The sequence below is a fragment of the Panthera leo genome, chromosome D1 (genome assembly GCF_018350215.1).
Source record: "Panthera leo isolate Ple1 chromosome D1, P.leo_Ple1_pat1.1, whole genome shotgun sequence".
Classification (NCBI taxonomy): Eukaryota; Metazoa; Chordata; class Mammalia; order Carnivora; family Felidae; genus Panthera; species Panthera leo.
This window is the reverse complement of record NC_056688.1, coordinates 75,625,309-75,645,996: the sequence shown is the minus strand read 5'-3', so window position 1 is coordinate 75,645,996 and position 20,688 is coordinate 75,625,309. Positions and strand designations below refer to the sequence as shown.

The 20,688-nt window shown below is 48.3% G+C and overlaps 1 protein-coding gene across 2 annotated transcripts in view; it reads right to left on the bottom strand.

Annotated features, from left to right (window-relative positions):
- NAV2 (neuron navigator 2) overlaps positions 1 to 20,688 on the bottom strand; it is a 324,049-nt gene that overhangs the window by 22,468 nt on the left and 280,893 nt on the right. For both annotated transcript variants that reach the window (XM_042904228.1, XM_042904227.1), the window contains 8 exons: positions 19,676 to 19,699; positions 19,487 to 19,561; positions 14,862 to 14,945; positions 14,364 to 14,475; positions 12,895 to 13,040; positions 9,708 to 9,880; positions 1,894 to 2,047; positions 350 to 512 (listed from right to left, as the gene is read on the bottom strand). In XM_042904228.1, coding sequence (XP_042760162.1) covers positions 350 to 512; positions 1,894 to 2,047; positions 9,708 to 9,880; positions 12,895 to 13,040; positions 14,364 to 14,475; positions 14,862 to 14,945; positions 19,487 to 19,561; positions 19,676 to 19,699 — 931 coding nt within the window. The remainder of the gene's footprint in view (positions 1 to 349; positions 513 to 1,893; positions 2,048 to 9,707; positions 9,881 to 12,894; positions 13,041 to 14,363; positions 14,476 to 14,861; positions 14,946 to 19,486; positions 19,562 to 19,675; positions 19,700 to 20,688) is intronic.

Sequence of the window (20,688 nt, the reverse complement as noted above, 5' to 3'; positions counted from 1 at the left end):
AGCCATTGCCCCAACTGGGACCTGCTACCATGGGATTTCTATGCAGCATTCGGCTTGCAGGTCACAGCCTCTTCAAATGGATCAAACAGAACTCAACATGGTGGACGAGAGGATCCAAGCATGTGGCTTGGAGAATTCGGGGCACTGGAGCAAAGCATGACAGCAGTCTAACGGCTGGGCTCATGTTGGTAGCAGACGCACACCCAGACACACACACACACCCCAAGTGCACACACGCCTGTTGCCTCTCCATTTAATCTGTTCACCTGCTTATCTCGGGGCTCTTGCTTGGAGAGTGGAGTGCCAGCTGCAGGCCCCGACCTGCCCCCAGTCCCGTGATGCCACTCACCCAGGCTGGTTGACTCGGTGAGGTTCAAGCTGTGCTGGGAGAGGCCCATGGACTGCCTAGGGGAGGCGGAGAGCGACACCTGGGAGGGCGCCCGGCTGCACCCGCTGCCTTGAGACTCCGACTTTAGCCGGTCGTTCTCAGCTTTCAGCTTCTCTATCTCACTCTGCGAAGAGTAAGGGTGAGGTTCACTTACTAGGTGGAGGTAACGCGGACGAGCCTTATTCTGGAGGAGGAATCGGAAGGTTCCCTGCAGGGATCAAGTGGGTATCCCAGCCGAGGACGTCAGTCACACCGCCAGAGAGATTCGGCTGTGGTTGCTGTTTGCATATATACAAGACCTGTCTGGCAGGGCAAGAGCCATCCTTTCGGAGAGATGGCCTCTGAAAAGAACTCAAATGTTTCCCAGAGTCTGCTGCCCGAGTCCTAAGTGAACAAGGGGCCTACAATCTAAGAGGTTTGAGTGACTCTGGGCTTGACAGGTGTCTTTCCTGCAGGACTCAGAGGCTTTATGAACTCCTCTGCACTGGGGAGCTCAGAGGGGCACACAATGTGTAGCAACCCTCAACACAGTTGATCAAGGAGTTCTCCTTTCGCTGAGCCTCTCCTGGAATGAGTGTTCCATGGAACCCCCTTTGGAAAATGCTGTCCTCCAGTGAGGTCCCATTCGGCAGAGCCCACAGGGCTCTTTCATTTTTATGAATATTTAGAGAAAACCCTACTATGTGCAAAGCATGGGTGCTACAGCCTGAGAAAGGGATGCAAAAAAAAAAAAATAGCTAAAAGACCCAAATGCCTTCCAATCCATGATGGAAGGCAAGGGGTTGTAAGAACAAATCTAGAGGAATTCAGACGAGGGCACTAACGCTTCCAGAATGCAGGGCCTGGGAAAACTTTGCAGAGTAAGAGGCTCAACTTTGAGGAAAGGGTCCAATTCAGATGTGCAGAAAGAGATCCTTGTGGAGGGAACTAGATGAAACAGAAATCCCTGGGCAGCCAAAGGGAGCAGGGGCTCCCTCTGGCCATTGAGTTGAGTCTGGAAAGTGGAACTGTGAATAGGTGGGTAGTAGATTATGAGCAAAAAGGGGGGCGCCTGGGTGGCTCAGTAGACTGAGCATCTGGCTCTTGGTTTTGGCTCAGGTCATGATCTCACGGTTTGTGAGTTCGAGCCCCATGTCAGGCTCTGTGCTGGCAGTGCGGAGCCTGCTTGGGATCCTTTCTCTTCCTCTCTCTGCCCCTCCCCAGCTCGCTCTCTCTCAAAAATAAATAAACAAACTTGCAAGAGCCAATAGCAGAGCCACTGAAAGTTACACAAAGGGGAGACGCATGGTTCCTCCTACACCTTGAAAAGACTCATCTTTGGGCAATATCTGGGAGGACATGAAAAGAGGAGGAGCCTTGCTGCTTTGGAAAAGAAAGAGAAAAGAGAGAAAGAGGCTAGGAAAGCAGAGGGCTGCAATGGTCTGCAGCCCTAGCTTGGCGGAGAGCAGCCTCCTGCCACTCCCTCCCCAGACAGCCTTGGGCCCAGCCCATGCTCCCGGGCTCACCTGCATCCTGTTCATGGCCTCCCGGAGCTGGTCGAGCTGGTGTGCGGAGCTGAGGGCTTCTAGGCGGATGTCTGTCAGCTTCATCTCCTTGTCTCTCAGCTCATTTCGGAGCTGCATGACTGTCTCGGCTTCACTATCCATGCACTCTGAAATTCTAGGGAAGGGGGGTGGGTGTTACTGATGAGAACAGCTCTGAGTTCATCTCCCTCCAGTCCTCCACTGACCACTGGTCCACGTCCATCAGCAGGTCTGTGCAGCAGTGACCCTGTCTAACCATCTTCCCAGTGCTTCCTGGGGGCAATAAGATCAAAGCGCCTGAAATTCACAGATTGTATTACTGTTCTACCATCTTCCCTTGCAGAGCTCTGGCACTCAGAATGGCTTTGGTGTGCCTTTCGACAAAGTTCCAATAATCTGGGATAAGCAGGAGCTGGCCAAAGGGAGTAGTAACCTTTGGGGCTTGAAACCACCCCCCGCTCCAATGTGTACCCAGCTGGGCCCCTTTAATGACACCACATGCTCCTTGAGATCTGAACCCACTCGGAGAAGGAAGGTCAACTGTCTGTTTTAAAGATTAGACATTCTAAGGTCAGAAAGCTGAGGAGTGATTTTTATTTGCCCCAAAATGAAAGTAACCTAAAGATTCCTGTGGAGGGAGTTAGTCTATTTTTGGTCACATTCTGAAACTCAGTCTTTTGAAAGTGTCTTGAGAGAACAACATTCCTTCCTTCCCCCACCCATCCACACTGCTTCATAAGCTCTCAACAAGGAAGGGAAACATCGTGCAGAGTCAGCAGACAGGGTGATAGGATACAGAAGCCAGTTTTAGGTGAAAATTGAGCAACAGCGTTTTTCAGTGTCGTCCTTTCCACCCATACGCCATTATCAGGGGACACCATGGAGTCTTTCTGTCTTCAAAGGTGGTCCTTCTAGGCTGGGTTCCCTATGTGATTAGTCAGGTTTGCTATTCAGATACCTGGCAGGTCAGCACTAAGTGGAAGACCAAATCTCCATGTTAGAAAAGGTGGCTCTATAAGAAAAAAAAAAAAAAAAAAAAAAGGATGGTGATTTCAAAGATCATTGGTTCTGGGGTGAGGGGTGATCCAGAATAAGAAGCTTTGACATTTCTTGGACTGAAGACTGGAAAAAAAAAAAAAAAAAAAAAGGACATGTTCCTAAAGTTACAAAGCTGAAGCTGATTATCTCTGAAAGATATGATGAACATGTGGTCTCTGCAGAAATAACTGTGCAGCCTGCTCTCCAAGACCAAATTCTGGATCTGAGGCCAAAAAAAGCCTGACCTGTAAAACGGGTTGAGGGTGTGGAAGTGTTCATTGCCAGGGGGAAACCATTTATAATCGTTGAAAGAAGTGTAATTGTATTTGGGGGGCAGAAAGGACTAGAAGAAAAATTTAACACCTGAATAGCCAAACTGTTCTGTTGTTATTTTCTTGACCTACACCTGAATGGTTTTCATTTGAGGGATACAAAGAGAGGAAAACCACCTCCTATTTTTAAAAGTTGTCAGTAGCCAAGGGAGTTTCTTGGCTTTAAAAATCTTCTAAAAACTCTGACTCCTGAAAATATTAGGATCATTCCCATTCTATACCCATGACAAACTGAGGCCAACAGATCTGGGACTAAGAGGGCTAGAAAATGTCTCTAGAAATCAGATCTTGCCCCTCCCCCAACCCTCACCCCTCTCTGTGCTGTGAGTAGGCTATAGTTTGTAAGGTTTAACTAAATTGGCATGCCTTTCCGGTTTGCAAGGTTTGCAATGGGAGCTTGCAAACACTAGTTTCTTCTTGAGAGAGGAGTACGGGTTCCTGGTTTAAATGGAGAGTAAAGTCTGAGCAAAATTCCATTGTGACACTCCAGGCTTCGCTAAACCATGCCCTGCACAGACTTGGAAGGCTCCAATTCACTGCAGAGAACAGTAAGCCTCCATTCACACCATCAGTCGGGTGCATCTGGCGCTCCAGGGCAAGGCATTTTGCCCCAGTCTCCTTCACATGATCTGTACATTTTCCCCAGAAGCTTCCTCAACAAGACAGACAAGACTTCTTCAGCACCCACCTCTGTGGGCTGTATCACATGAGCTACTTCGCAAAGCTTGGCCAATGAGAGGGGATGTCCTCCTACTTAGCACAGAGATGTTGAAAATTAAGGGTTTTTTTTTTTTTTAAAGATTTTGTTTTCAAGCAATCTCTACACCCAACAACGTGGGACTTGAACCCACAACCCCAAGATCAAGAGCGTCATGCTCCACTGACTGAGTCAGCTATGTGCCCTGAAAATTAAGTTCTTCTGCAGCAGCCCCAGCTAGGTTTTAGTCTCTATCTATCCCTCTTGCCCAGGACAGCACTTTTTCCCTTGGTTCCTTCCACGCTAGACCTTTGTACATCTCTGATAATTTGGTTGCACTCAACAGGTTACCCCCTACATGGCTGACTGCTCCAGGACCAGGGTTCTCTGCATCATTTCTGGTGTCTGATCACACTGATCAAATGTAAGAGGTGCTCAGTAAATTCATATGGAATACACAAACGACAATGCCAGGCATGTGAAGCGTATTATTTAATTTACTACATCTACTAACAACTCCTTGAAGAGGTATTGCCATGATCTCCTTTTAAAAGGGGGGGGGGGAGGAGTCCTAGAGATATTAACAGGCCCATTAAAAATGACAGAATCATGGGCAGCTGGGTGGCTCCGTTGTTTAAGTGCCTGGCTCTTGGTTTTGGCTCAGGTCATGATCTCACAGTTCGTGAGTGTGAGTGCTGCATTGGGCTCTCTGCTGTCAGCACAGAGGTCGCTTTGGATCCCCTGTCCCCATCTCTCTCTGCCCCTCCCCTGCTCATGATCTTTCTCCCTCAAAAATAAATAAACATTAAAAAACAACAACAAGCCTCCCCGCTCCCCAAAATGAAAAAATCAGGATCAAGTCTGGTGGGTCTATGTAACTCTAGAGCCCATGCTCCTGAATTATATCCAGCAGGCACTCAATACATGCTCATCCACTTCATGGACTACTTCCTGAAGCAACCTGATGTAGATTTTCTCCTACTCAGTCCCTAACATGATACTCCCATATTTCCACTGTCTTGGCCCAAAGGCAGGGTTGGTGGCATACCTAATTTTAAATGCCTCCAGTATGGGAAACACTGCCTTCCCACGTTACCATTCCTTTCGCCCACAGGGTAGGAACTTTTTTGAGCCCCCTACCCCACCCTCCACTTCTCTGCCTCGGGTTTCTTCTTTGAACTTCCTCTCACATCTAGATTTGCACATTCTTACAAACCCTTCAAGGTTGGAAAGAAGCATTTGCTCTCTGCCCACCCTTTGGAAAACCAGACCCAAAACAAACATCTCCAGTGTGCATGGATGCTGTGGAATGTCAGAGAAGGTCAGCAGTGCCCAGAGTCTGCCCCACCCGATCCCTCCGGGGAAAGTGGTTTGGAGGGAGCCTTCTCGCAGTGGCCGCTGGGAGCGCTGCACAGCCCAGTGCGGCATCCTCTCTTTCTCTTCCTCATCCTCCCTGGCCGCCCAGCAGCACTTGACCCTACTACCAGAAGTTTCTTCTCTCTGCTTCTGTTTTCCTCCCACCTCCTCTCATCTCGCTGGCTGCTCTCCTTTCTCTTCAGAGCACCCAAAGTTCAGTCCTTGGCCCTCTGGCTCTTTTCCATCTCCATTCAACCCCGTAGAGAACCCTCCAGATTCCAGCTTTCAATACCACCTATGAGCCCATGTCCACCAGATCTACGCCTCCAGGAGTCCCAGGCTGGTTGGCATGTCCATGTGGATGCCTCCTGAGCAGCTCTGACTTCAAATAGCCAAACCAGAGCTCCTGATGCTCCCCCACTCTGCCCCTTCTGCACCTCTTACCGATTCAAGAAACAATACCTTCACATACCCAGGTACTCAAGTTGCAAATCTAGGAATATTCAAGGATTATTCTTCTCTTTCCCCTCACACTCTACATCACCACGTGCTGTCAACTTTCTTCTTGAACACATCTTAAACTCACCAGTGCTATGAATTACCATTTGTTTCACCTACGATCCGAACGTCTACAAATCCAATGGTATCTACCTCCATGCAGCTTACACTGTAGATTTTTGGGTGGCGGTGTGTGTGTTGGCGGGGGGGGGGGTACAAAAAACAAATAACCTGGGGCAATCTACACGTCAGGTGGTGGTATGTGCCATGGTAAAAAATAAAACAGGGGAAAGGGAGGTGATGGGGAGTGCTGGCGGTCATGGGGGCGTTATTTTACACAAGGTGCACAGACAAGGCATTACTGAAAAGGTAACACTGAACAGAGACGTGAAGGAAGAGAATATCTAGAGGAAGAGTGTACCAGGCAGAGAACAAAGAAAGGGCAAGGGGGTGGTGTGATTAGAGTGCTCAAAGGACACGAACCAGGCCAGAGTGGGGAGGATGAGGAGGAGAGTGCTATTGGCCTCTTATGTGGTTGCCCTTCCTCTCTATTCCTTATCTACAGAAAGGAGACTGATCTTTGTGAAACATGAATTCAGATGATCTTACATTCCTGCTTAAAACTCTCCAGTGAATGGGCTGTCTGGCTGGCTTGGTCACTAGAGCAAGTGGCTCTTGAAGTCGGGGTCGTGAGTTCAACCCCCACATTGTGTGTACAGATTACTTAAATAAACTTCAAGAACAAACAAACAAAAGAAACCTCTCCAACGGTTGATAACCCATCACACATAGAAGCAGATGCAAATTTACTTTGACTTCAAAGTCTCCTGTGGTCTGGCCCTGCCTAATCTCCATGGCCTCCTTTCTTACCACTTTCCTACTTCCTAACCATACCGCAGCCACACTGGCCACACACTGGCCATCCCTTGTTCCCAGTCTCCACCTGAGGCTCCTTGCACTATCTGGGGCAAAGGCTGCCCTGCTCCCCACAATCTATTTCCTTTCCCTCCTGGGTGTGGAGATTTCATTTCTTCCCTTGTGGGTGGGATGACCCTGTTCCGTGGACTGTGGACAGAGAGGACATGTGTCTCCTCCAGGTCTGGCCCATAAAACTCTCTAAGAGAAACCCCTCTTAGAAACCCCTGCACTCTCTCCCCTCCCCCACCTCACCTGCTGGCTGGACACAGAGCATTCAGCGAAGGACTCAGATCCAGTGGGATGGCTGGATCCAGATGGAAGGGGTCTTCCACGCAGGCTGCCCGACTCAGAACTGGGTTCTGAGCTTTGGGACTCCGTGTATTACAGCAGCTAGGGTCACTGACCAGAACTAACCAGCGGTCCCTCTTGTCTTGAAGATCTCAGCTGCAATGTTGCCTCCTTTCTGGACCATTCTGTCTACAGTTGCTGTAGTACTCCGTATCCCAACACCCTATCTTAATTTCTAGCATTAACCTAACCCTGAGCTGTTTTCTCGTTTATTCAGATTTACTTGTTTGATGTCTGCTTTTCGCCCTGGTCTACCAGAACTGAACTTTATCCGTCTTGTACGCCCTTGTAACCGGTGACTGGCATAGAGCCAGAGCAGAAGCTCAGAAGTAAAATAGCTACACTGGGTGGTGTCCCCGCTGGTCCCTAATCCCTAGGGGTGGGACTCTGGTGAGCATCACCTTAGGCCTCTTCAGAACATCTAGAGTTGTGCCCCGCTTACATGGGTTGATACATACAATGTTTAAATCCACAAATAAGGAACAGGCGAGTTCCTTTTTCTCCTGGTCAAACTGAGGTGCTCTGGGATGATGGCATGTGTGTCACAGGCAACTGGCCTCTTATTAACTTCTGAGGCACCTAGCGGGTCAAATAGGACTCACACTCTTGGGCATTTACCTAATTCTTTACACAAGAACACGGGCCTAGACGCACTGTGGCCCTGTCCTCAGTGGAGCTGCTAATCTAAGTAAAACGGAGACCCCCCAACAGAGCCATACTTCATGGGTGGGTGGGATTGCTGAAAACTCAAGGCCTTAGGCTGTTTTCCTGTCTTCCACTTTCTGTCTTCCATGGTGACCACGTGGCTGGTGTGCTGCAAAGACCTGGCCGAGCCCCCTGCTCACAGGGCATGCACCCATCTGGTAAGCTGGCCTTCGGACACTTATGCAGGCTGCTGTCATCAGCAGGTGCTGCTGTCTTCAGCTCCAGCGGCTGGATGGCTAAGCGGACTTAGACTCAGCACCACATACCTGGCTTCCTGAGACTGAAGGAGAAGAGGAAGGAGGCCCTTTATGCACAGTGTCTGACTAGGCCCTCACGAGGATCCAGGGAAGATGTAATTAATCTCCTTTTTACCAATGAGGAAACTGAGGTGTCTACAATGACCCACTCCCTTGTCCAACCCTAGCTCAGTGGCTGTTTGGACCCCAGCCACAGCAGCTCTCTTCTCCTGGGTACTGGCTCATCTTACTAACGGTACCGCAAACCACACGAGCTCCAGGTCTTTCACTCTTGGCCTGGTATACTCATGGTCTCTAAGGGAATGCAGTCCTATGGGGCAAGGGTAATCTTTCTCACTATTCCAGGAGCTGACACCTGGGTCCCCACTTGTCCATCCCAAGCCATTCCTGACACACTTCTGTCTGTGGAGTCTGGGCCTTCTGTTATTAGATGGGGCACAGGACTGTCTCCCTATACCTCTGATGGAGCAATGATCAGTGGGTGCTCAGTGGAAATCACGGGAAGTTGGCGACTCTTCTCTTCTACCTACCTAGTTGCCAAGGGGAATAGCAGAGAAGCCAAGGTCACGTGAGCAAAGGCCTATCTCACTTAACAGGAGCAGCGGCGCTCCCAAGGAGCTCTGTACAAACTGAGTCATCTAAAATTTACTATCCGTAGATTTCAGTTAATCAGTAAACCATTCAGCCATCAAAAAGAATGAAATCTTGCCATTTGTAATGACGTGGATAGAGCTAGAATGGATTATGCTAAGTGAAATAAATCAATCAGTGAGAGGCAAATACCCTATGATTTCACTCATACGCGGTGGGATTTAAGAAACAAAACAGATGACCATATGGGAAGGGAGGGAGAGAAGAGATGGAAACAAACCACAAGAGACTCTTGACGATAGAGAACAGAGGGTCAACAGGGGTAGGTGGATGGGAGATGGGCTAGATGGGTGATGGGTATTAAGGGGGGCACTTGCTATGATGAGCACTGGGTGTTGTATGTGAATGATGAATCGCTGAATTCTACTCCTGAAACCAATACTGCACTGTATGTTAATTCACTAGGCGAGCTCATGGAGATGAATCATTTTACCAAAGATAGAACCCTTTGGTAAAGACAATTGTCACCGAGTCTTCTCCATTTTTTTAACTTCCAAATGCTGAGTGTTGACCTTGGAGAAAAGAGTCAACACCAAATTTTGATCACAGAAGAATGGCATCATCTCTTTACGCTCTGTCACGAAAATGAACTGGAACTTCAGCAAAATCTGTGAACACGCATAACACCATCTTTCCTCCCAGTAAGATGGTTGTAGTTCTTTCCCATTCATTTATCTAGTTCAATCCTTAGGACAGGATAAATAGCCAAGAACCATTATCCTACTTTGGCTAATAAAACAATGTAAACAGAGAGGTCAAGCAACTTGCTCATGGCTGCTACAGCAACGCCACTGGGACAACAGAAGATTCCTTTCTCTTTCAACCTCTCCAGTCCTGAAACATTGGTGGAAAATGCCCAGTCCTATGAAACATGACATACAAGACCCCAAGGGGCAGACGTATCCTAACAGGACACCTAGCCCTTCCTGTTTGAGGGAGTTCCTAGAGGCCAAAGGCATCATCAGCCCAGCGTGTGTCCCTGACAGACAGACTTACAGGGAGTTGGAGTGAGAGCCCCTCAGCAGCGGAGTGGAACCCGTGGAGCCATTGTGTGGTAACTTTGGCGAGGAAGGCAACGAAGAATCTGTCATCTCCTCGATGTCTGAATGAGAGGATGCAGACTTGGGGGACTTCTTTTTCCCGAAGGCTTGCTTGAAGGAGCTGCGTAACTGAATATCCGAGACTGTCAGCCTGGCACGGGCTGCCACCCAACACCCAGGCCTCGGCAACACAGAGACATGCAGACAAAAGAGCACTTAATTCTCCCACGACTCCCCCCCAACCCCCCAACCAATGACAGAGGTTCCCAACAGCTCTCTTGAATCAGTGCAGTAAGGGAAGAAGAGTTATCTGGTGCTGACAGCTCAAAGGACTGGACCTGTGGGTAACATTCCATGCCTACTCCTGCTTCGAGGCTAGATGCCAACAGCAAGACAGAGCCTGGCTCAGCAGATGGATGTCGGGAGGATGAGGTTACACAGCAACAAAGCAGGATGCTCAGACATGGTGGCGGATGCGGGTGAGATTAGTCATATCAATGGATGGGTTAGCTTGGTATCTGATATTAACGGTGGTCTTGCTTACCTCATTGACCTGCCAGGGAAAACGCAAGCAAAAATGGGGGAGGGGAAGGAAAAAAGACAATTTTTAACAGAGAAAGCCAGTGACAGGGAAAGCTTCGGACTTCTCAGACACGACATGGCTAATGATAAACACCACACACACAGGAGGTTTCCGGTAAGAACGTGAATCTTTCAGGGCATTAGGGGCATCTTCCTCCGTGAGGAAAGGCAAGGACTAGTGCTTCTGGAAGGCCCTATAGTCCGAGTTCTTCCAGCTTCTTTGTCTAGTTGAAATGACGGCCCCCACCTTCCTGTGCTTCTCACCCTGTGTCTTTTATCAGCCATCTCTCTGCGCCTTAACTTGTTTTTGGCATGTCTGTGTCTTCTTCTCTCAGCAAGAAGGGCTTCACTGCTGCACTAGGCCCCATCGCAGCCCTTTGGAAGATCTCCTCAGGAGTTCCTGCTATCCTGGCATACGCATAAGAACAAGCAGGGAACTAGCCACCTGGCTTACTACTCAAACAGTGGGTGTTTGTGAGAAATTCATTAGCCATATTGGGTACAGGGAACTGGTACCTCACAAATTCCCCACATCATGCGACGGATCTGAAAAGTCCAATGAGAGTATTTATTCTAGTGAGAATCAAGAGTTAAAGTGCAGGGTCTTCTCTGAAAGCCACAAGCACGTATTTTCTAGAGCCAAAAAGTTAAGTTTTGTCTTAAAAAAAAGGTCTTTTAAAAAAGGGATTTCCTTTTTCCTAAAATCCTTCTTTCCTTCTGAAAACATCCTGGAGGTTTTCTTAGCCATTAAAGAATTCAGAAACAGGCCATTCTGAAATAATTAATGGGATTTTTTTTACCCATCAGGATTTCATCCATAACGAATGGCATGTCCAGCGTGTGGCTGATCAAGTTCCCATTTCCTGCTTTTCACCGTATTTCCAGTTATAGAAACAGAAGGATCTAGTACACAAGCCATCAACCTAAATCCTTGCCTCTCCCTGTGGTCAAAGGCCAGGTGGAAGAGGAGATTGCAAAGATCAGACAGAATTAAGCTTTGGGATGATCTGAGAGTGTCAATTATCCATCCTCCCCAATTCTACTGATAACCTAGAACTGTCTTACAGCAAATAAATATGTTTTATTTTTTGAATTGGAGAAAATGGATATACACTGTTTTTCATAGAAAAGAATTCTCTCTCATCACCTTGACAATCAAGTCAGACCATAGTTACCAACAATATATTAGAAACAGCAACATACGTTAATCCTCTAAAAGGCACGGCGAAGGAGCTGACTGAAAGCCATTAGTAACAAAGAAAAAATTTAATCATTAGGAGAGGGTTGCACTGAACCGGCCTTACAGTCTTCCAGCGCAAGCGATCAACAACCGAAATCACTCAAACCTCAACTCCTCTATTGGTAGACCTCGCCACCCATCCAAGATAACACGAAATGAGGGAGAAGTATGTGGGATGAATGAGGACGTTGAAGCTACTCTGAACACAAGATGCGGTCAGCACTGACAGATGGGGCCCTTTGAGCACTAGCCCCCTCCAGGTCAATCTGGGGTATCCCTGTGCTGAAGACAGGGGGCAGCAAATGTCTCAGAACTCCACAGCCTCCACACAACTAAAACTGGGTGGGTAGGGGGCTCCTGGCTGGCTCAGTCCGTGGACTGTGCAACTCTTGATCTCAGGATGGTGAGTTCAAGCCCCATGGTGGGGGTAGAGCTTACTTAAAAAAAATGGCGGGCGTGTGAAATATTTCCAGGAGAATGGGAAAAAAACTGCTCCAGACACCACAGCACAGAAATTCAAGCAGTTCATTGGGATTATGGAAACAGGGAGAAACAATGTATTGGAAACTGGGTCTATCAAACTCGCTGTTTTGAAGTACAACTCTCCAGTTTAAAACCTTGTCCTAACTCCTAACATCTAAATTGTGACACTTTTTTTTTTTTTTAATGTTTCTTTCTTTCTTGGAGAGAGAGAGAGAATATCTCAAGCAGGCTCCTCACTGTCAGTGCAGAGCCTGACACGGGGCTCCAACTCACTAACTGTGAGATCGTGATCTGAGCCAAAACCAAGAGTGGATGCTTAACGGACTGAGACACCCGGGCGCCCCTACACCATGACACTTTTACTTAAAGGACGCGGTCAAAAACTGTTTAGAGAAAAGTTGGTTTAACGCTGTCACAGCAGTCAATTGTGTCAGTAAGCAGATAAGGATTATCAATGATGACGGGATAACTGGTAACACACACCCTCCACCCCAGAATAGCTAAGGAGAAACCACTGCAGAGTACCCTTGCTCTAGTGCCTGGAACTCTGTGGCTATAGCATGTGATGATGACGACACAACATGTATATGAAATGGAAGATGAGTATGCCACATAAAGTCTCATGAAACAGAAAAACTACAAGGTGGTGGTGGTTTCGTAAGTCCTGGTGTTTGGCTGAGCACAGCACTGAATTTGGTAGAAACCTATCCATAGGCTTCTTTGGACCCGGTCTCAAAGGCCTATGCTCTGAAGTTAAGAGCGAGCCTGGGCTCTTTCTGGGGTGGGGGTGGGGCACTGGTCTGCTAGGACCCACGGAAGTCTTGGGATGCACACTCACCCAATTCTTCCTCTTCTTCTTCTTCGAGTCACTCTCTATGTTGCTGCCCACACTGGAGTGGCTGGTGGCACTGTTGATGCTGGAGACGCTGTCAGAGGAGTGCTGTCTGCGGATGCGGAGGTCTGCAGACTGGGAGGTACCATTTCCTGGAGACCCAAGGCAGGAGATCAGCAGCTGCTGCCTGGAGCCCAGTCCTTTGTCCCAGGGAATGGCTTTTATACCTGAATCCACACACACCCGAGTATTTCCCATTAGACACCACCTTCTGCTCTCAGCAGCTGGTTTGAAGATCCGTGAGCAGGTGGAAGCTACGCCCCCTTTAGTCAATTCAATGAGGGCCCATTCTATCCGCTTCACCAAACAGAAGTCAGCGGAGGCTTCAAGACAATCCCCCCCAACACCAGCTCTCTCAAGCTTGAGACAGGCACCCAATCCTGTTTCTGAACCGTGACAAGTCACCTGTATTATCAGGCCACCCCGAGCCCCATTCTGCTCTGTACGCTCCTGCTTCACGAGCCTTCTTTTGTCTCCTTGGAGATGCCGAGCCCATCTCATCTCGGGGTCCTAACGTGTGCTATTCCCTCTTCCTGGAATGCCCCTTGCGCTTCCTTGGGCTGGCCGGCTCTTGCCAATCCCTCCCATTTCGATCCTGTCATTACTCTTCAGGAGGCCTGACAGCTGAAATAACGGTGACGCCAGAAATCACACTGTCTGAAAGAGCAGTGACACCGAAATAAAATCTGCAGCCAGTTTTCTGCACAAGCACAGAACGAAATCTAAGAGCACTGGTGTCAGAGTCAGAGAGACCTGGGTTCCAGTCCCACTTCGGCATCTTATACTCTGGAAGTGACTCAAGCAGCCCGATGCAAAGGACCAGCACTGCGCTCATAAGGTTGTTGCGGAAACGAACGAGATAACTAATAATTGAAAACACTGAGCGGAGGGGCTTAGAACACAGCGCGTGTTCCATAAATGCTAGCTATCACCGTTACTTCTACCATGACCACTAAGGCCACCGTTGTGGGAGGGGGAGGGCAACTCCGCCTCACAGCTCCATTTCTCCCCGCAAGTAAGACACACGCGGATGAAGCGATTCGCTCGGGAAGATTTTCCTGGACAAATAAGAGATGCCTACTTCAGGGTAGCCCAAGTCAGTATGGAAATACCAGAGCATGACTGAGGTTAAGGGCTTCAGGCATAAGGACACAGGCGAAGCGAAACACTTCGCCACTTTGCCGATGAAACGTATTTTCTTCCATTTTTGAGACACAGCAGGGAAGAGGCTGAGCCAGAAGAGCTACCTTCCCGGAGGCCTGGAGTTACTGGATTCAAAGTGTTTGCCTCCCAGGACCCGAGTGACTGACGTGGACACACACCCTGGGGCAGGGAGACTGCAGCGCGTGTTGTCAGGGGAGGGCTCCTAAGGGCAGGCAGGTGGTTGGTCTAGAAGGCTGCTCTCCTTCCTTTACCTTTGCAGTTGAGCTCTGGTGTGTTAATTACTCCATTAATGGCAGCCTGAGCAGCTGCGTTCTGTTTCTTTAGCAGCTCGATGGTTTTTCTTAACTCATTCAGTTCTGAATCCTGGGGGACAGAAAAAAATACCAGTCACCCTACCATCATTCTGGACCGAGCTCAAAAGAAGTGCGACTCGGTTTCAGCACGGGCGGGGAGGGAACGAAGGAGTTCCACAAAACCTCTGTCCCATGTATTTAGGTTGCATCAATCTTCAACGGGCACATAAGCACACAGAAGCCGTAGAAATAGGACTGTGAGATGGGTCACAGATGCTGGGGCCGCCCCTTCGTTTAGGTCACTTTTGCACTCAACAGACCTACTCTTTACGATTCAATTCCCATAGTTCAAGTGCACTAAAATCTCTACTACTCTCTGGAACCAAAGAGAGTATTATTCTTAGGTGTGCTGTTCATCCCAAGCAGGGAGGAGAGAAGCACCCTTTCTTGCTTTACCTTTTGCTCAGCCGTCATGGTCAAACTCTGGAGCCTGATTGTCATGTTTCCAAGACTCTGTTCAAAGGCTGCCACCAGGTGAGCCTGGAGGAGAAAAGACACCACCTCAGTTAGATCACCTTGCAAGGCAAGAGAGCCTATTGGGTGCTGGGTCTTAAGGACTGCAATCCTCACGGAGGCCATGTGAGTTAGCCCCCGCCTAATTCTTCAGCCCTTGGAGCCCCAGTCTCCATCTCTCTTTGGGATCCAGTCACTCCAGCTTTTCACATCCTCAAAAATCCCATGCTGCTTCCCACCTCAGGGCCTTCAGATGTGCTTTCCCTGCTGTCTCCCTAATTTTTACACAACCTTCTCAAGAGATGTAAGCTCACGCCTTCATGACGGCTCTCTCACGTTCACCCTCAAAAGCACGTGGACTGCTGACCTATGTGCATTATGGTGTCACCGTCAGAGACACATGCACTCCTGTGACTGCTGCTTCATTTCTATCTCCTCTGCTCTACGGCACTTTTGTTCACTAAATGCCAAGCTCACAGGAGAGGCTCATATCAAGCATGTTTGTACAAATGGAGGAACAAAGGGGCGCCTGGGTGGCTCAGTCGGTTAAGCGTCCGACTTCGGCTCAGGTCATGATCTCACGGTCCGTGAGTTCGAGCCCCGCGTCGGGCTCTGTGCTGACAGCTCAGAGTCTGGAGCCTGTCTGTGTCTCCCTCTCTCTCTGACCCTCCCCCGTTCATGCTCTGTCTTTCTCTGTCTCAAAAATAAATAAAACGTTAAAAAAAAATTAAAAAAAAAACAAACAAATGGATGAACAAAGCGGTTGGCATTATTTTGCTTGTTATAATCCTGGTTAATAAAAAGTCACCGAAAGGCCCATCTGCTACCTCCTTGGAGAAACCTTCCCCTGTTCCTCCAGGGAGGTAGGACTTTCCCCCAAGGCCCCTCTCTACTTTTATACGCTTCTGTTAGAACACGACATCAGACACACCACTATTCTCTATAGTGCTAGGACATCTTGAAAAATACGTATCCCACTTTCAGACATGTTAAAAATGTAGGGAAAAAAACATGTATCTTAGAATTGAGAAATGCAATGTTTTTCTATCTGCCCCTTTCTCCGCAACCTTCTTCAAGAGTAAGATGCAAGCCTGTGTCCTAACATGAAGCCTCTTCCTTCCTCTGTACAGCAGCAGGTGAAATATCGGTTGGTTGACTGAGGATCCTGATAATATGGTTAAAACCAAGAATAAAGAATGGACAAGTGAGCTGATCCTACTGACTGTTGTTTCTCCATCTATAAAATGGGGGCGATGTCTGTTTTCTTCCCAGGGTTATGGTGAGCCTCAAGTGAAACAACACAGGCAAAAATGGTCTGTACTGTTATGGAATTGCAAAACACAGGAATGAATGGGCACTTTGGGGGGAAGGAAGAGGTTTGGGGCTGGGAAAACAATAAAAAATAGGATGAGAACACAGGTGGGGAGAGATCAAGAAAGGGCTCTAGGAGAGGGGTGGGAAGATACAGGAGGCAGAGGAAGTGGGAGTCTGGGGAGGAGGGAGAAGTAAGATCTGACCACATATGTAACATTCTAGAGGAACATAGGACCGAGGTACTCAGTGAAGAATAAAAGTGAGGTAACAACCAGGGGAGGGGTGGGACACTGTCCTGGGTTGTGGAGAGGGTCAGCAGACATGTCACTTTAAAGAGGAGAGGTGGGAGAAGTCAGAGCCCTTGGTCACTAGACTTCATCAAGCAGGGACAGGTGAGGAGAAGACATATCCAGCATAAACTGTTGGGTCTTTTCTCTAACAGCTGTAGGAGTTATCAGGGAGCAGGACCGCTTATAATAAAAATATTAAGTGGATTAGTCAGTTTCTTTCTGATTGCATTGCCCTCTCATCATTAAAAATTGAGAAAACGTCGATGCAGTTTGAAATCAAGAGATACGCTTCAGCTTGCGGGGAGAATATGGCAAAGCCAATCAATTTAAGACAGTTTACACAGTGGATGAAGGAAACAGGGCCAGGGCAAAGACGGTGAAAAGAAATGACTGTTAACCTTGCCATTTCAAAGGAACGCCAAGGTTAAATTTAAAGGACTGAATTTCCATTTATCTTAATTCTTTGATTGCCACCCAGGCCTCTACTTGTAGGCACTCGTACTTTCCGTTCAGTTAAAGACAAAAACCTAACCCAAGAAGACTAGCTATTGAGAAGTGTTTTTGCAAACTCAAGAAGAAGCCGTGTTTGCTCTGAAGAGCTAGAGGTTTGCATTTTGCTGTCGAGAGAAAGGACTGACTTTAGGTCACGAGCAACTGTGAAAACACAGGCCGAGAGGCCGTTCCGAGCCTGGTTTAAAGCCACACAACAGCCTTCTTACCAAGTGCCATTCTCACATTCCCAGGAAAACAAACACGAGTGGTATAAAAACACCCAGAGAAGGTGGCTTTGAGTAGTTTGGCCTAGAAAAACAAATACAGCTTGGCCTGTGAGAAAGACGGCAGACAATAAAACACGTTAGGGCTGCCGGTGGTGTGTGGTAAGACTAAATATTTACTTTGAAACAATACTGGATTTCAATGGCTTTTGTGAGGAGCAGAACACACTTTTGGAATAATAACGATGATGTAAGAGACCTCACCCTGAGTCTTCTGGAGCAGAGGGTAGAGTTCCAAATGGCCCAGCGTAATGCCCTTTGGGCAGCACAAGGCCACTGGAGGAATTAACCCAAGTTTTCTGATAAGTCAATTCATCAATTTTTTGATATGTAGGGGGCACCAATTGAGAGCAGTAATCCTTAACCAGGGGAGTAGCTCCAAAAATCACCTGAGATGGGGCTTGCTATTAAGTCTCACATTCGGATTATATCCAGATTGCCTCGCTGAGTTTGGGGTTTGGTTTTGGATTCGAATGGTACCCACATGAAGACTAACCCACGGAACATCTCTGCGTTGTTTTTTTCTTTTAAATAAGTTCTAAGCTACAAAATTCAGATCTCAATCTTTGATGTTCTTTTGATAGCGTTACTGACGGTGGAAGCAGAAAACAAAGGAGGATAACGAAACACACAGTGGCCTGGTACATGAGGGTTTAAAAAAATTCAAACACTCCCAGAAATGTGAGAGAACTCAGGAGAGTGAACAATGGTGACAGAAGTTACCAGTTACTGAGCTTTTAATTAAGGTCAAGTACCACATGAAGCATTTCATGTGCAGATTTTAAGAGAAATAGTTTCCTCCAGTTGACTCAGGCTCAAGCCAGGCATTACCTGGGCAAAAACCCCAGGCAAATGATTGCTTGGAGTACTGACTCAGCTTCCTGGTCCAAGGAAGACAACCTTTTGAAGTTGCTTTTCATCTTACCAGCATACTATGGGGTTGTGCAGGCTGCTTTGGGACAGGCTCCCACACATGTATCTGTGGTCTCAGATTGGCCCACGCGCTCCCGCAGGAAGCCTTGCTTCAGGAACATCTCAGTGCCTCCTAAAACTGCAGGTTCTGCCTGCTAAACTTCAGCCCTCCCTGGCTCATAGCTCTTCAGCAGGGCTCCTTTGCAGACCAGAGGTCTCTGCCTCCACTCGGACCCCTTAATTCCATAACCATGCCATAGTCAGGAAGCTTCATGAGGAGCAAATTGAACCACCACACTGCTCTGCTTGAAACACACAGATTCAGTAGGAAACCCAAACTCTCCCCCTAACAGCCGGGAGCCAGTGTGATGTGACCTGCCCCTTGCTTTTCTTTGCTGCCTCTTCCTGACTTCCTTCTCCCCTCCACCCGTGCCACTGTCCCATATCCAAGCCATAGATTCTAATTACAATGAGCTTACTTATACTTTCTAAATGCACCAAGACTTCCCCTTGGGCGTCTGCACAAATACATGTATGTGTACACTGGGTAGAACGCTGCCCTCCCCATGCATCCTCCCCTATACAGCATCCCTCAGGTCACCTCCTCCAAGAAGCCCTTCCTGACCTCCCCCCCGCACCACCAGACTGAGTTCTGCGTGCCTCCTGCATGTTCCCACAACCTTCTGCCTCTCTCTCTTAACAGTTAGCCTATTATAGAAAAGTGTTTTGTCTCTCTGCCGTACCAAAGAACACGAAGATGACAGTGACGGTGTCTGCTCTGCTGTTGAACCCACAGTGCCCGGGGCATAGTTGGCACATAAACAGTTGTTGAATTGAATGCTGGTTGGCAGCCCTTCCTGAACACGTAATTGTGCATATTATAATTACAGAACAGTCAGCTATTTATCTGGAGCCTTCGCTTTTTTTTTTTTTTTCTCCTGAAGATGAACATTTTCAGAAAGAGGAAGAAAAGGGAAATGAACTTTTCTGACCACTTAATGGATTCCAGAACTGATCACCTGACGACCCAGAGAGCTAAGTATCACCATCCACCACTGCACAGAGGGGCACGTGCAGGCTCAGAGGTGAAAGAAGCTGCCCGAAACACAGAGCCGGAAAGTGCCGGAGCAGACATTTACACCCACGATGCTCAAAGTTCCTGCCCTTCACACCGTACTGCTTCCATGGTGCTCGGGGCCAGGCGGCCGTGAGGAAATGTCGGAAGGGAGCAGTGGCTGCCCCCCTCCCATAGCTACCGCCCTGTATCTGTACTCACATTTGCTGTCAGCTGGGTGGTCAAAGCTGAAACCTTTTCCTGTGAGGCATCCAGCTCCCGCCGCAGCTTGCGAATCTAAAGACGGCAAGGGACAGAGTTACTTGCTCAAAGCGTCCATTCCCAGCTGGCGCTGGGTGAAGTAACTGATAATAGTGACAGAGGAAATCCAGCCGGCAAACTGTTCCTTACCTCTGACTGGCATTTTTCTTCTGGCTGTAAAGAAATCATAAGGGAAATTAGACCAGTTGAGGAACAAAGAACAGCGCAATGCAGCCTGTGGCGAATAGCACATTTGGATGCTTACGGGAGTCCCGAAGTTATGAGTTTTGTTCCTGGTGTTATTTTTTTGGATAAACTGGTTCAGTTAATTTGACCAATCAGAACGGCCAAGTACAGACGGCATATTATTTTAAGAAATTAGGAAGACTTTTGGTTGTGATTTTGGTTGTGAGGAGCCCCTCTGCTCCCGTGTGGAGATAATAAGTTTGGGTGCTCAGGAGAAGGTGTGATGAGAAGGGGATGAGCCAGGGTAGGGATGCCAGATTTAGCAAATAAAAATAAGTATATCCCATGCTACACTGGGGACAATTTATATTAAAAGGTTATTTGGTTTTTGGTTTTTTTTTAATGTTTATTTTTGAGAGAGGAGGAGGAGGAGGAGAAGAAGAAAAAGAAGGAGGAGGAGGAGGAGGAGGAGGAGGAGGAGGAGGAGGAGGAGGAGGAGGAGGAGGGAGGGGGGAGGGAGGGGGGAGGGAGGGGCAGAGAGAGGGAGACACAGAATCCAAAGCAGGCTCCAGGCTCTGAGCTGTCAGCACAGAGCCCGATGTAGGGCTTCAACTCACGAGTCGTGAGATCATGACCTGAGCTGAAGTTGGACGCTTAACCCACTGAGCCACCCAGGCGCCCCCGAAATTATTTGTTGTCAATCTGAATTTCTAATTTAACTGGGCGTTCTGTATTTAATCTGGCAATCCTAGCTGGGGGAAAAGGACTGTTCACGGGGTAACTGCCCATGTCATTCCTCCCTCTCCTGTTTCCGGGGCACTGCCTCCGAAGTGAGGGAAGGTGGGAGCCCCATCAGCCTGTCTGCTGATTCCCCAGGTTGTGAGGAAGAATGGGCCTTCACCTTCCTGCTGCCCCAACTCAAGTCCCCCAGTTTCCTGCTACTCTGGGAAGTAAAGGTGAAGCCCGTGGGCCCTTGA